The sequence below is a fragment of the Salmo salar genome, chromosome 11 (assembly GCF_965601325.2).
Source record: "Salmo salar chromosome 11, fSalSal1, whole genome shotgun sequence".
NCBI classification, from domain to species: domain Eukaryota; kingdom Metazoa; phylum Chordata; class Actinopteri; order Salmoniformes; family Salmonidae; genus Salmo; species Salmo salar.
In genome coordinates, this window is record NC_138301.1 from 92,877,062 (window position 1) to 92,893,638 (window position 16,577).

The window sequence follows — 16,577 nt, forward strand, 5'->3', positions numbered from 1 at the left end:
CGTCACATGCTAATGTAAAAAGCTGGTTTTTGATATAAATATGAACTTGATTGAACAAAACATGCATGTATTGTATAACATAATGTCCTAGGTGTGTCATCTGATGAAGATAATCAAAGGTTAGTGCTGCATTTAGCTGTCTTCTGGGTTTTTGTGACATTATATGCTAGCTTGAAAAATGGGTGTCTGATTATTTCTGGCTGGGTACTCTGCTGACATAATCTAATGTTTTGCTTTCGTTGTAAAGCCTTTTTGAAATCGGACAGTGTGGTTAATATGACATTTGGAAAAGTCAGGATCCTAGTCAGGCTATTAATTGTCAAATCCAGATAAAATATAGGTCTTCATGTGTATCAAATCTGTTGGTAATCATGTCATTGATTTACAATGACAAACAGCTGAAATGTTTAGGCTTCATCATGATCTGTGATCAAAACAGGCTGGGGTGTTTTCAGTTCCGTTTAGGCTAAGGTTATGCTTAAGAAAGCAACTGCACTGAAATGAATAGCCTGATTCAATGGGATTCTATGGAATAAAAACGTTTTTTTATCTGTTAAGCTGTTTGGTCTATGCATAGACCCATGTAAGTGTCACGTGACGTGAATGTGTTGTCGGCACTTAAATGCCTTAGAAAAAAGATGTTAGGTGACATGGTGAGAGGTAGAAGTAGCGTCACGAGGCTTAATTCTGGCACTTATCACCCCCTATAGTAACCTGTAGAGCTCGATGCTGTTGATGTCAGCAAGGTACTAGAACTCCACTCATGCAGGCGTGGCCAAACGTCTCGCGGGTCTCTGAAAAGCGCTTTTTTTGTTCAACGCGAACTATTTTTAAAATCGACAAACTGCTGAAATGAATAACGTTTTACTATTATCGTGAACATTTAAACGAGAGGGGAATTTATATGGTATTTAAGTCTACTTACGGAGCTTTAGCAAAGTCGTGTTCACATGCTTTGAACAAATTAATTGTTGAAAGGGCGTGATGAGGGACCGCCTTGGCGATTTGACAGCGGTGAGTATCACTATCAGAGAGAATGGAAATAGCTAGTTAACATTTCTATCTAGAAACTAGGACGTCTGCTTTGCGTTTCTTTTTCCTTCTCACTTTAAGTTTCAGTTGAAAATGATTGTTTCTGTCGAGTCATTTCGAGTCAACTACGACTCTTGTCTGTTACAGTACAGTAGCTGTAGGCTTTATCGAACTTTAGCATAAAATTAGCGAACTGTTGTTATTGTCGGTTTCTTCGATGTCAACAGGTGTACTGTACGATAACTATCTTCGGTATATATGTTAGCCTTTTAATCCGTGTGCCAGCCAGGTAGGTTAGTGTAATGTAGGCCTACACCTAACTACTATTGTCAATGTTACATTTAATTTATTAGGAACTGTTCTATTGTGTTTCTTGTACCTATAAATGGGTTGGTAAAGGTTATTGATGCCTTACACTATGACTCCAAAGGTTGTCTCCTTTTTTGTCTTTTTTAAACTTTGTTACCCAAGGCTATTCTAATGTGAGTAGTGTTATATTTTAGGAATTATTTTATTCTCCCTCTGGCATTATACTTCACAATGGTAGGACTGTGCAGTTCATTTTTCACAATGGGGTGCTGAAATAACATGTAATTGGCATGGCAGGCCTAGTATTTTCTTTGGTTACATAGGCCTTCCACTGATCAGACAATTATTTTCACAGAACAGCAACAATAATCCTTTTAATGTGGATGATGATGATGGCACCGTCACAGTGGATAACAATTCCCACAGGGACGACTTCTTGAAACAGGTAGTCTACTTGGAGCTGTATGTTTGCATAGTCACGTGTCTTCTCTAGCTCTGTTTGCCAAAGACTGTAGCCAATGTGTGTTAAAAATATATTCTGTTTCTTGTTGACTGTTGATTCCTTTCAAATGTCAGTGTAACCCTCAGTGAGGGTAATACAATGTTTTGATTATAAAAGGCTCTTTGTTGTGTGTAGACTAATGTGACATGTTGTGTTTGGAAGGTGGGGGAGGTGCGGCGTCTCATCGACAAGATCTCTTTCCAGGTAGATGAAGTGGTGAAGAAACACAGCGCTATCCTCTCTGCCCCCAACCCTGAGGAGAGTGAGTATGGCCTCCTCACAGCTGCACACATTCACCCAAATTATCTTAAAATGTGAAAAGTACAGGAAAACCACATTTTAATGAAAACGGTTCCTCTCCAGGACGTTGTCCAGTCTGGGGGGAAAAGTCACATATTAAATACAAATGAGCCAGGCAGGAAACACTGCCTATAACTCCAGCCCAACGACCCTGCCCGTTTCCTCTAATAGTCATCTGTTATTACTGGATTAGGGAAGTGCCAGACAACCTTTGGCTGCCAACAACATATTTTTTTTATTGCTTAAATGCTTCATATGTTTTCTGATGGAAATGGACGTCGATTTCACATTGAGAAATCTGCAGTCATATCTAGGCATGAACATTCTATTCTACGATGGCTCCAACAGAATAGCCTGCATTGGACTGAATGATATGAATATAAATATTATACAGCACTGTGGTGGAAGGCCAGGTCAATATGCCACCAACAGATTATAGATGCTCCCAGAACAGTTGTAAAAGGCAGCTTGTAGTGACTTCAATTGGCACCTCTGACCAGTCACTCACTGCCTTTGATGTGCTGTCTCTGTTTCTCCCTTCAGGCACCAAAGATGAACTGGAGCAGCTCACCAATGAAATCAAGAGGAACGCCAACACAGTGCGGGCCAAGTTAAAAAGTGAGTTCAGAATAAATCAGTTAGACTGTTAAGGTAGGGTATGAATGAAATAATATGTAAGCGGGTGAACTAGAGAGAACTACATACTGAGCTTGGGAACACTTCCCTCAATTCAGAGGGAGTTTAGTTTATAAGGGAGATTTGACTTGCAAATTAGCTGTATGTACGGGAAAGCTACTACTGCACACCTTGTCATAGGTAAACACATGGCTGGAATAGCTTGACCCCCACTGCTAACAATATAGACACACCTCTACATACAGATATCTTATCTAACTGCCTTTGCGTGTATGGGAATATGTTAGGATGATGCATACATTTGTAAGTTGGACTAATTGTTTGCTTTCATATGCAAGTGTATGTTTGGGGTGAGTTTGAGTAATGTATTTATGCATACAGTGTGTGTATGCATTAGGTAATACACTGAGTGTTCAAAACATTAGGAACACCTGCTCTTTCCAAGAAAAGACTGACCAGTTGAAAGCTATGATCTCTTATTGATGTTACCTGTTAAATCCACTTCAATCATTGTAGATGAAGGGGAGGAGACAGGTTAAAGAAGCCTTGATACAATTGAGACATTCTGTATGTGTGTCATTAAGGGTGAATGTGCAAGACAAAATATTTAAATTCATTTGAATGGGAGATGTTAGTAGGTGCCAGGCACACCAGTTTGAGTGTGTCAAGAACTGCAACGCTGCTGGGTTTTCACACTCAACAATTTCCCGTGTACATCTAGAATGGTCCACCACCCAAAGGACATCCAGCCAACTTGACACAACTGTGGGAAGTATTGGAGTCAACATGGGCCAGCATCCCTATGGAATGCTTTTGAGACCTTGAATATTCCATGCCCTGATGGCTGTTCTGAGGGCAAAAGGGGGTGCAATTCAATATTAGGAAGGTGGTCCTAATGTTTTGTACACTCGGTGTATATTGCGTCACGCTGACCGGGCCTTGCTGTGTGTTGGCAGCCATGCAGGACAGCCTGCCTGAGGATGAGAATGCAAACACAGCCTCTGTGGACCAGCGCATCCAGACAAACCAGGTCAGAGCTGGACCACATGTTAACTACAATACATTTGTTTGTCAGACATAGACCCTAATGGAGTCCTCTGTGTGTGTCGTTTGTCTCCCCACCTTCAGCACACAAATCTGATGCGCTGGTTTGTAGATGTCATGACGGTGTACAACGAGACCCAGATGTCCTTCAGGGAGAGGTGCAAAGGACGGATTCAGAGACAGCTGGAGATCAGTAAGTGCTAGGGTTGCGCGCACAGAGAGAGAAACATTACCTTCTTAGCCTGGACAGCCACCTGTTTTCTGTGTGCTGTACATCTTTATCAGCAAACAGGAGTGTTCTGAGAGGGGGAGAAATACCCTGGCCACGCCCCTGGATTACAGAAAAGGGAGCTTGCAACAGGAGACACCTGTGTTTAGTGTTGCCTTAGCAATGGTTTGCAGGGTTGTCTAGGGGAGGGGTTGCAATATATGTAGTCAGGTGACCAGAGGAACAGGAGGTGTGCTCTTTAGTAACTGGTCTGCTGTTGGTGACCCCTTGTAGTTAATTTGTGAAATACATTTTCAAATGTTTCTTTTTTGAAGCTGGGAAAGTGACCACTGATGAGGAGCTGGAGGAGATTCTGCACAGTGAAAATCCTGCCATCTTTACTTCTGATGTGAGTGGCATATTCTTAGAACACTCATGTATCACTTTACACTAATAAATCAAGAGATAAAAGTGAATTTAATTCTTGCACTCATTTCCTTCTACACGGTTACAGCTTTGTGGATTATTTTGCCACATCATAAAATGTCTCCTGTACCTTTTCCTCCCTGTACAGATCATCTCCGACTCCCAGATCACGCGCCAGGCTCTGAATGAGATCGAGTCTCGCCATAAGGACATCATCCGCCTGGAGTCCAGCATCAGGGAGCTCCACGAGATGTTTGTTGACATGGCCATGCTGGTGGAGACTCAGGTGAGATGGATGTCACAAAGGGAAAAATGACTTGTGTATAAATCCTCTATCCTATATAATCACATTTGTCAATGTAATAAGCATATACAAATTGAATTAAGGTTTCAAAGATCCTCTGTATTGTGATCTGTGTGTCCAATAGGGGGAGATGATCAACAACATAGAGAAGAACGTGAGCAGTGCAGCCGAGTACATCGGCGTGGCCAAAGTGGAAACCAAGAAGGCAGTGCGGTACCAGAAAGCGGCGCGCAGGGTAAGACTTTTCCCCCGTTTCCCCAGCCTTTTCAAGAGCAACACCACCGCCGTCCCCAACGAACCAAAACCCACCGCTGTCAAATGAGCCGGTATAACCATAGCTTGTCCTGCTGCCACTGAACATGCCATTCAAGTTAGCACTGTGAATGAAGCTAACATCCCGTTCAAGGTCAGCCAATCATATGTAATGCTGTGAAGCTAATGTCGCACGCCTGACATTTTTATTAGATTTATCACCGAGCACCTAATCTCTCTCAGGCGCCTAATGTCACATTTGATGAAGGGAAGACGCTATCACACCATAGAGCGTCCCGACAGGTTAAGCACTGAACTGCTACGCAAACTGCCTGTAGAAAGTGCAAACGGTGAAATGTTAGCCATGGCCCTTGCCTCTGTTTCTGTGTGATGTTTGTGCTATTAACATGTAATGACCATTGGAAATAAATGTGACTTGCAATTAAAACAGATATTTTTATTTTTATTAATGCATGTTTGGCCTAGTACACACTATTTTGACATAAAGCCTAACATTGTGCTTCTTTTTTGTTTTGGCAGAAGTATGTCATAATTGCCATAGTCGTGGTGATCCTGCTTGCTGTAATCGCACTTATCGTTGGTTTGTCTGTGGGTCTATAACTGCCCTCAACCGCACAGCCTTAGGTAATTACTACTGATCTACACAGACAAACACTGTCTGTCATGATTTAAAACACACGTAGACAAATACTGTCATGTCCTATAGCAGTTTGCATTTAACTCTCTAAATGCAGTCCCGTTAGTCAAATACTGAATGGTTTATTACTATGGCAACCTATACGTAAGACTGTCCACCCCTGGCCTGTGGGCTATAGGAAGTAAGGGCCCTGAATTTTTCCTTTTTTTTTTTTAAAATGTATCTTTTAGTTCTTAATTCATTGCTTTTAAAAAAAAAAAATTCATGACAGACTATACTATGTATTTGGACAATGCAGCTGATTCAATTTTCCTTTTGTTCCCCACTCCTTTTCCTGGACAGCTCTTCTTTTTCACAGAAAATGCTTTATCTTGCTATCGGCGGGGTTGTTGGTGTCATCGTTTTAGCCATTATTATGGGGTTGAGTGTCTCATAGTGATTTGTCCAAGCCCCCCCCCCCAAAAAAAAACCCTCAACCTAAATCAAAAATTATCAATGTATGATCACTCTCAACCTCATTCTTCCATCTGAAATATCTACCATGACCACTACTGCTTTGCTGGGTGAAGTGACTCCTCTCTCATGGAGTGAGTAAAGGCTCCAATGAGGAGTTTCTGCTGTGCTTTTCAGAGGAAGAAGACAACAACTCTGCACCTGCAGTATCAACCAGAGGGTGGTGCTGAATCTCCTGATTCACTCCTAAACCTTTTCAACCAAACATGCACTATGCACTTTTGAGAGATACACACAGCATATGTTTCACTATCCTTGTGAAGACCTAAAATTGATTTCCATTCTAACTCTTATCCTTAATTCTAACCCTAAACCTAAGCCTTAAATAGCCTTTGTCCTTGTGGGGACCTGGGAAATGTCCCCGCAAGGGAGAATTGTGCTTGTTTTACGATCCTTTTGGGGATTTCTGGTAACCATGAGAGGGAACTCTCTATCTCTAACTCACAGAGCCTACACTCAGTTTACTTATAACCTCTGGTATTCTTTGAAATGGCATCAGTAAATCCCAGTTATGTTTGTTTGTATTCCCTCTCCTGAATTGGTTGGATGTACTCCCTACTTGAAGATGTTCTATCAATTAATGTATGGCTGTTTCTTTGTGCCTCTTACATTTTGAGCTCCAGAGCTTTATCAAATATCTTTACACAACTGAACTTTGCACATTTATATTTTCAAGTTTTGTAGAATTTATTTTTGTAGTCACCTGAACATGTATCCAGTGTTACTCGTTATTTATTTGTGCTGTATTTTTGTTACCAGCTGTGATAATGAACTTGATAATGATATGACATTGCTGACGGAGTGCTTGCAGAGTTGAGACAAACATCATATTATACTACTGCACCTGTTTATAAGATTATAGTTCCATGCACAAAACATGAAGCTCACACTAGCTATTGAGCACAGTGGATGTAATTTAGCCAAGTGTTGCAGAATTCATTTAGGAAGGTGGGAATGGTGTCAGGACACATGTTTTATTCTGCCTGTGGTTTTGTTCAAGTACCTTATGACAACGTTAACCACAGCACTGTCCAACTCTGCAAGAGATGACATCACTTGTCTAAAGTGAATCCAGCTGATTGATATGTGAAGTGTCTTTATATGTTCTTTCACTTCAAAAGTATCTATGATAGCCAACCAAGAGAGAGCAAAAATAAAGCGTTGTGTAAAAGCTTTCCTGTATAGTTCATGTCAATCCTGCTGTTTCAATGAAATCAAATGATCTTAATTTGAACATGTTTTGAGCAAAGTGAGGTTGATATTGCTACTCATCCATGTATAACTTTAACTCCTTCTGCCTCAATGAAAAGCTGTTGGTCACTGAAGAATCAAAGGAGCTGAACAATTATCCATTCTGGCTCCTGTCCTGGCTTTTACACTATACAACCATCTCCCTTACCCCCTCGCCCTCTAGTGAAGGTATCAGCAGCTCTAGCCCATGTATCCAAACACACTTACAGGAGGAGAGCGGGTATTTGTCTGTGGAGGCTGGTGGGAGGAGCTATAGGAGGACAGGCTCATTGTAATGGCTGGAATGGAATACATGGAACCACATGTTTGACTCTGTTCCTTTTATCCCATTACAATGAGCCTGTCCTATAGCTCCTCCCACCAGCCTCCACTGGTATTTATAGTGTCACAGTCCTCACCAGGAGAGACGGAGAGACAGAACCTGCGCAGCTAAGTCTAGTGACTATTTATAGATCCCACCTCATTAGACCTATTCTCATCCTATATCCTTGTAATTTAAGGTGTGGAACCTTTCTGCTTTCAATAGGACATGGTGTTATGAACAATAATTGAAGCTGCCACTTGTTCCAGTGTGTTGTACTGAATGTTGTTACAGCCCATGTCTATACTTTTGATATTGTAGAAGATGTCAGTAGGGATCACGATGACTATCTTTGACTATGACCTGAAGCCTCATGAGTTCTGGTGATACCGGCATGGGGACAGTTTCTCTACTGGCTATGATCACAGGTGAGATTCCCCTCTAGAGTCACTGTTCTCATTTTCTCATCCCTCTCTTCTGCTCCTGCTGTATATGTGCCATATGGCCACACAGCAAGCAGCTCCGGGTGCAATAATGCTGGGACGAGAAAGACAACACATTGGGCTGTGTTTCAAGAATACAGATCTAATGAGAATCTCCTGCATTAGCACGTACCAACACACACCATAGGAACCATGGAAACTACTGAACCTGCTGTGTTATCTCTGGAGGCACGACACATTCAGACATGCAAATATTCACTCATTTGTATTTAGCTGGATACATGCAGCGATCTGCACACTACATCTTACATTTGACCTTTCTGCCACACAGCTGCCTTTATTACATGACTAAGGAGGACCAGACTAACTGATATCAAAAGAATACACTGCCAAGGAATGTCGGGTCATCTGCAGCAAAGAAGAGAGAAGAGAGTATAGGGAAAAAGAGTTGATTGCCACTGTCCGAGGTAAGACAATTTGAAAAAAACATGGGAATCCATCCTCTGAGGTAATTATTTGTATGTCTATACTGAACAAAAATATACATGTAACATGTAAAGTAGTAGTCCCATGTTTCATGAGCTGAAATAAAAGAGAGCAGAAATTTTCCATATGCACAGAAAGCTTATTGCTCACATTTTGTGCACAAATTTGTTTACATCCCTGTTAGTGAGCATTTTTCCTTTGCCAAGATAAACCTGACAGGTGTAGCATATCAAAGAGATGATTTAACAGCATAATCATTATACAGTTGCACCTTCTGCTGGGGACAATAAAAGAGCACTCTAAAATGCAGTTTTGTGTCTTAACACAATGCCACAGATGTATTTTTAGGGAGTTGTCCACCAGAGCTGTTGCCAGAGAATTTAATGTTAATTTCTCTACCATATGCCTACACTAATGTCGTTGTACCTTTATTTAACTAGACAAGTCAGTTAAGAACAAATTCTTATTTTCAATGACAGCCTAGGAACAGTGGGTTAACTGCCTTGTTCAGGGGCAGAACGACAGATTTGTACCTTGTCAGCTCGGGGATTCGATCTTGCAACATTTCAGTTACTAGTCCAACACTCTAACCACTAGGCTACACTGTCCAACTGGCTTCACAAACGCAGACCATGTGTAACCTCACCATTCCAGGACCTTCACATCCTGCTTCTTCACCTGCAGGATAATCTGAGACCAGCCACCTGGACAGCTGATGAAACTGAGGAGTATTTCTGTCTGTAGTAAAGCCCTTTCGTGGTGAAAAAACTATTCTGATTGGCAGGTCCTGGCTCCCCAGTGGGTGGGCCTATACCCTCCCAGGCCCCCCCATGGCTGCGACCCTGCCCAGTCATGTGAAACCCATAGATTAGGGCCAAATTAATTTATTTAAATTGACTGATTGTCAGTAACTCAGTGAAATTGTTGCATGTTGCGTTTTATATTTTTGTTTAGTATATGATACCAACTACACGGTTGGAGAACAGTCAACACAAAGTGTACATGAGCATTTATCAAATTTAAATCAAATCAAATTTATTTTTATATAGCCCTTCGTACATCAGCTGATATTCTCAAAGTGCTGTACAGAAACCCAGCCTAAAACCCCAAACAGCAAGCAAAGCATGTGAAAGAAGCACGGTGGCTAGGAAAAACTCCCTAGGAAAAACTCCCTAGAAAGGCCAAAAACCTAGGAAGAAACCTAGAGAGGAACCAGGCTATGAGGGGTGGCCAGTCCTCTTCTGGCTGTGCAGGGTGGATATTATAACAGAACATGGTCAAAATGTTAAAATGTTAAAATGTTCATAAATGACCAGCATGGTCAAATAATAATAATCATAGTAGTTGTCGAGGGTGCAACAAGCACGTCCGGTGAACAGGTCAGGGTTCCATAGCCGCAGGCAGAACAGTTGAAACTGGAGCAGCAGCACGGCCAGGTGGACTGGGGACAGCAAGGAGTCATCATACCAGGTAGTCCTGAGGCATGGTCCTAGGGCTCAGGTCCTCCGAGAGAAAGACAGAAAGAGAGAAAGAGAGAATTAGAGAGAGCATATTTAAATACACACAGGACACCGGATAAGACAAGAGAAATACTCCAGATGTAACAGACTGACCCTAGCCCCCCGACACATAAACTACTGCAGCATAAATACTGGAGGCTGAGACAGGAGGGATCAGAAGACACTGTGGCCCCATCCGATGATACCCCCGGACAGGGCCAAACAGGCAGGATATAACCCCACCCACTTTGCCAAAGCACAGCCCCCACACCACTAGAGGGATGTCTCCAACCACCAACTTACCGTCCTAAGACAAGGCCGAGTATAGCCCACAACGATCTCCGCCATGGCACAACCCAAGGGGGGGGGGGGGCGCCAACCCAGACAGGAAGACCACGTCAGTGACTCAACCCACTCAAGTGACGCACCCCTCCCATGGACGGCATGGAAGAACACCAGTAGGCCAGTGACTCAGCCTCTGTAAAAGGGTTAGAGGCAGAGAATTCCAGTGGAAAGAGGGGAACCGGCAAGGCAGAGACAGCAAGGGCGGTTCGTTGCTCCAGCCTTTCCGTTCACCTTCACACTCCTGGGCCAGACTATACTTAATCATAGGACCTACTGAAGAGATAAGTCTTCAGTAAAGACTTAAAGGTTGAGACTGAGTCTGCGTCTCTCACATTGGTAGGCAGACCATTCCATAAAAATGGAGCTCTATAGGAGAAAGCCCTACCTCCAGCCGTTTGCTTAGAAATTCTAGGGACAATTAGGAGGCCTGCGTCTTGTGACCGTAGCGTACGTGTAGGTATGTACGGCAGGACCAAATCGGAAAGATAGGTAGGAGCAAGCCCATGTAATGCTTTGTAGGTTAGCAGTAAAACCTTGAAATCAGCCCTTGCCTTAACAGGAAGCCAGTGTAGGGAGGCTAACACTGGAGTAATATGATCAAATTTTTTGGTTCTAGTCAGGATTCTAGCAGCCGTATTTAGCACTAACTGAAGTTTATTTAGTGCTTTATCCGGGTAGCCGGAAAGTAGAGCATTGCAGTAGTCCAGCCTAGAAGTAACAAAAGCATGGATTAATTTTTCTGCGTCATTTTTGGACAGAAAATTTCTGATTTTTGCAATGTTACGTAGATGGAAAAAAGCTGTCCTTGAAACAGTCTTGATATGTTCTTCAAAAGAGAGATCAGGGTCCAGAGTAACGCCGAGGTCCTTCACAGTTTTATTTGAGACGACTGTACAACCATCCAGATTAATTGTCAGATTCAACAGAAGATCTCTTTGTTTCTTGGGACCTAGAACAAGCATCTCTGTTTTGTCCGAGTTTAAAAGTAGAAAGTTTGCAGCCATCCACTTCTTTATGTCTGAAACACAGGCTTCTAGCGAGGGCAATTTTGGGGCTTCACCATGTTTCATTGAAATGTACAGCTGTGTGTCGTCTGCATAGCAGTGAAATTTAACATTATGTTTTCGAATGACATCCCCAAGAGGTAAAATATATAGTGAAAACAATAGTGGTCCTAAAACGGAACCTTGAGGAACACCGAAATTTACAATTGATTTGTCAGAGGACAAACCATTCACAGAGACAAACTGATATCTTTCCGACAGATAAGATCTAAACCAGGCCAGAACTTGTCCATGTAGACCAATTTGGGTTTCCAATCTCTCCAAAAGAATGTGGTGATCGATGGTATCAAAAGCGGCACTAAGATCTAGGAGCACGAGGACAGATGCAGAGCCTCGGTCTGACGTCATTAAAAGGTCATTTACCACCTTCACAAGTGCAGTCTCAGTGCTATGATGGGGTCTAAAACCAGACTGAAGCGTTTCGTATACATTGTTTGTCTTCAGGAAGGCAGTCAGTTGCTGTGCAACAGCTTTTTCTAAAATTTTGGAGAGGAATGGAAGATTCGATATAGGCCGATAGTTTTTTATAATTTCTGGATCAAGATTCGGCTTTTTCAAGAGAGGCTTTATTACTGCCACTTTTAGTGAGCTTGGTACACATCCGGTGGATAGAGAGCCGTTTATTATGTTCAACATAGGAGGGCCAAGCACAGGAAGCAGCTCTTTCAGTAGTTTAGTTGGAATAGGGTCCAGTATGCAGCTTGAGGGTTTGGAGGCCATGATTATTTTCATCATTGCATCAAGAGATATAGTACTAAAACACTTTAGTATCTCCCTTGATCCTAGGTCCTGGCAGAGTTGTGCAGACTCAGGACAATGGAGCTTTGGAGGAATACCCAGATTTAAAGAGGAGTCTGTAATTTGCTTTCTAATGATCATGATCTTTTCCTCAAAGAAGTTCATAAATTTATTACTGCTGAAGTGAAAGCCATCCTCCATTTGCGAAGGCTGCTTTTTAGTTAGCTTTGCGACAGTATCAAAAAGAAATTTCGGATTGTTCTTATTTTCCTCAATTAAGTTGGAAAAATAGGATGATCGAGCAGCAGTAAGGGCTCTTCGATACTGCACGGTACTGTCTTTCATGAACACTACATGACCAATAATATGTGGACACTTGCTCAAACATCTCATTCCAAAATCATGGGCATTAATATGGTGTTGGTCCCCCCCTTTGCTGCTATAATAGCCTCCACTCTTCTGGGAAGGCTTTCCAATAGATGTTGGAACATTGCTGCGGGGTCTAGTGAGGTCGAGCACTGATGTTGGGCGATTAGGTCTGGCTCGCAGTCGGTGTTCCAATTAATCTCAAAGGTGTTTGATGGGGTTGAGGTCAGGGCTCTGTGCAGGCCAGTCGAGTTCTTCCACACAAGTGTCAACAAACCATTTCTTTATGGACCTCGCTTTGTGTATGGGGGCATTGTCATTCTGAAACAGGAAAGGGCCTTCCCCAAACTGTTGCCACAAAGTTGGAAGCACAGAATTGTCTAGAATGTCATTGTATGCTGTAGTGTTAAGATTTCCCTTCACTGGAACTAAGGGGCCAAGCCCGAACCATTATTCCTCCTCCACCAAACTTTACAGTTGGCTCTATGCATTGGGGTAGGTCATGTTCTCCTGGCATCCGACAAACCAAGATTTGTCCGTCAGACTGCCAGATGATGAAGCGTGATTCATCACTCCAGAGAACGTGTTTCCACTGCCCCAATGGCGGTGAGCTTTACACCATTCCAGCCGACACTTGTTGATATTAAGCTTGTGTGCGGCTGTTTGGCCATGGAAACCCATTTCATGAAGCTCCCGACGAACAGTTATTGTGCTGACTTTGCTTCCAGAGGCAGTTTGGAACTCGGTAGTGAGTTTTGCAATTGAGGACATACGATTTTTACATGCTTCAGCAATTTGTGGTCCCGTTCTGTGAGCTTATGTGGCCTACCACTTTGTGGCTGAGCCGTTGTTGCACCTAGACATTTCCACTTCACAATAACAACACTTACAGTTAACCGGGGCAGCTCTAGCAGGGCACAAATTTGACGAAATGACTTGTTGTACAGGTGGCATCCTATGACGGTGCCACGTTGAAAGTCACTGAGCTCTTCAGTAATGCCATTCTAGTGCCAATGTTTGTCTATGGAGATTGCATGGCGTTGTGCTCAATTTTATACTCCTGTCAGCAAAGGGTGTGGCTGAAATAGCCAAATCTACTAATTTGAAGGGGTGTCCACATGCTTTTGTAGTGTGGTGTATGTATGAACATCATTGCTTTTCCATTCTTATTATCTAAACGTAGAATGAAAATATACATGAATCAGGGGTAGGTATCATTGTTTTTTCTATTTTGTGAAAATCCTGCCTATAAATAACAACACAAGTGCTAATTGGTGGGTTGCGAGGGGGCAAGGGGTGGGTTGCTGTGGGGACATTCATGTCTCATGCCTACAACAATAGACCATGGTCGTGTTCAGCAGGCATAACATGGGGACTAATTTGAAATGTAATGAGGTAAGCATTTCATTTCCTGCCGTTTTGAAAACAACCCCGAGCTCTCTGTTTCTTCTTCTCCCTGCAGCAATACAAAAGCTCTCCAAGGTGAGTCATTAAGAAGCTGTGAGGTGTGTATGAATTTGGCAGAGTATGTGTGTTTGTGTGTGTGCGTGCATGTTCAAGATTTAAAGGGAAGGCAGTCTGCTTTGGTTTGGGATAACAGGACAGCTCTCCTCTAAGGCACCTTTTTTTAAGGCCACAAAATATTGGCATCTATTCTAGGCTAAAGAGTCAAATGATAGAATGTCATTATTCAGTGAGAATGTAGAACATGGACATGTTCTAAATGACTAATAGGGTGAATGCATAGACTGTTTGCTTTCTCACCAGGTAGGTAAAGCCCTGCTGTAAGAAACCCCAGCAGCTGGAGAAAAAAAAGTTAATGGGAACGTCTGAGGATGTGTGTATGAATAAGAGCAGTATTTCAGTGTTATCTGTGCAATCAATCAAAGTTAGGACCTGGAATGAAAATTCTCAGAAATTGTGACACCATGTTGCCATATAGTGTTGTCCTTGTGGTAGTAGGAAAAAAAGTGCTGACCACAACACATACAGTACTTTAGCATTTAGGCAGATAAATTACATTTCTCATTTCAAACAGCTATTGTAAAGAACCTTACTCTATTATCAACAATAAAATAAACCATTATTTTGAGATTAAGCCAAGGAGCATCTGAGTACTGATAACAGATTATATAAAACCTGCGTGAGAATCTTCCATATCATCATGTTTCCTGGGGTTTTCATAGCCTAATCTGTATAATTCTCCCCGGGATCTAAGCAGTATTAGCGTTGTGCCTAAGAACAACCCTTAGCCATGGTATACTTAAGCAATAAGGCACGAGGAGGTGTGGTATACAACCCTGAGCCGTGGTAAATTGCCCATATACCACAACCCCTTGAGCTGCCTTATTGCTATTATAAACCTTTTTACCAATGTAATTAATGGTCATTATAAACCGGATGGTTCAAGCCCTGAATGCTGATTGGTTGAAAGCCATGGTATATCAGACCGTATACCATGGGTATGACAAAACATTTATTTTTACTGCTCTAATTACTTTGGTAACCAGTTTATAATAGCAGTAAGACACCTCTGGGGTTTGTGGTATATGGCCAATATAACACGGCTAAGGGCTGTGTCCAGGCACTCTGCAGTATATTGGCAATATACCACACCTTGTGTCTTATTGCTTAAATATACCAGACTCCCTCCGGCCTAATTGCTTATTTAACCCCATCAGTCACCATACAATGGTGTTTGTGATGCTAATGACAGTGATAGGATGGAAGGAGGAGGACAGGAGCGGAGGGATGGAGAGGAAGATTTAGTTGTGGCTGATAAAAGCTGACCTGGCTCCAGTGGCTCCTCCTGTCATTGTAGTGCTGTGATACAATAATCCCCCTGCTCCCTCTTATGTAACGGACTGGAGAACACATGAATAATCCCAGCCTGCCTCTGTCTCTACACACACACACACACACGCATACACAGTCAGTCAGTCAATGAGTGGGCGCAGCGAGCAGCAGAAGCGGCCTGTTGTGGGGATAGCCATGGAGCTCTGGATGCATGGCAGCAGCACTGGTAAACTATGGACAGGTATCTGTGTTATAGGGAGGTGAAAGGCTTGAGCACCAGGTCATTGGATTTACACCTAATCCAGGGATGAAGCCGTATTGTGTTTGTAATGTGAGTACAGTGTGCATATGTGTGAGCATGAGTCTGTTTTTAAATATACAAAGTCTAAATTTGTTGTGTGTCTGCGAGCCTGTGGGCGTGCGTGTTTTTTTTTTTTTACAGCATCCATCTCTGTGTTTCTTTGTGATTTACGATGTGTGTGTGCGCCAGACTGCCAGGACATCATGCGAGGTCACAGGTCAAGTGACATTGAGGAGCTTCTGAGACAGTCTCATTCAGAGCTGCTGTGGATCCAGAGACAGCTGTCAATCATCGCTGCCAGGAACTCCCATCACCTGCAGGTCCAAGGGAAGGTAAGGTTCCACCCACGTGAGCTCACTTTTGGCCTTCTGACCTTGCTTGATCTTTTGTTACCTTTTCACTATAACCCAAATTGTATGCATATCCTTGTTAAAGGTCCATCTGTTCATATATTGTACTATAAATCAATTGTCAATGTGTCCAGGAGAGGACAGCATAGTTCTCTGAAAACACCAATGACTCTATGGTAAAAAGCAGTGTCTGGATTCACCAATCAGAGGAAGAAAAAGGGTGAAATCCATGTTGACGTGTTATTAGCATCTTTAGTGGGTGTGGCCAGAATGTCTTGTCAAATGGCACCTTGCTTCCTCAGACTCATTTACATTTTGAAGGGAGTGGTTGGAATTTGGCTGTCCAATCCCAACTAGCTTTTGCATTGTGCCTGAAAACCAACTGGCTTATAAAGAACTGTATCTAAGGACAGAGAGAAAGAGCGAGAGAGGGAGATAGTGTGTACACTCAAA

General features: G+C 42.5%; 1 protein-coding gene across 3 annotated transcripts; it reads left to right on the top strand.

The window, feature by feature from the left end:
• Positions 1 to 595: 595 nt before the first annotated feature.
• Positions 596 to 7,358, top strand: LOC106563160 (syntaxin-2). 3 transcript variants are annotated; one of them, XM_014128430.3, is made up of 11 exons: positions 744 to 1,014; positions 1,697 to 1,786; positions 2,006 to 2,105; positions 2,687 to 2,761; positions 3,736 to 3,809; positions 3,908 to 4,016; positions 4,367 to 4,440; positions 4,606 to 4,743; positions 4,886 to 4,996; positions 5,554 to 5,658; positions 6,014 to 6,146. In XM_014128430.3, exons 1-10 carry the CDS (start codon positions 985 to 987, stop codon positions 5,632 to 5,634), a joined length of 882 nt encoding a protein of 293 aa, XP_013983905.1. In that variant the 5' UTR covers positions 744 to 984; the 3' UTR covers positions 5,635 to 5,658; positions 6,014 to 6,146. The 3 variants fall into 3 exon arrangements, with proteins under 3 accessions (XP_013983903.3, XP_013983905.1, XP_013983904.1); XM_014128428.3 differs by lacking the exon at positions 5,554 to 5,658 and having other exon boundaries at positions 596 to 1,014; positions 6,014 to 7,358; XM_014128429.3 differs by lacking the exons at positions 5,554 to 5,658; positions 6,014 to 6,146 and having other exon boundaries at positions 751 to 1,014; positions 4,886 to 5,461.
• The last annotated feature ends 9,219 nt before the right edge of the window (positions 7,359 to 16,577 follow it).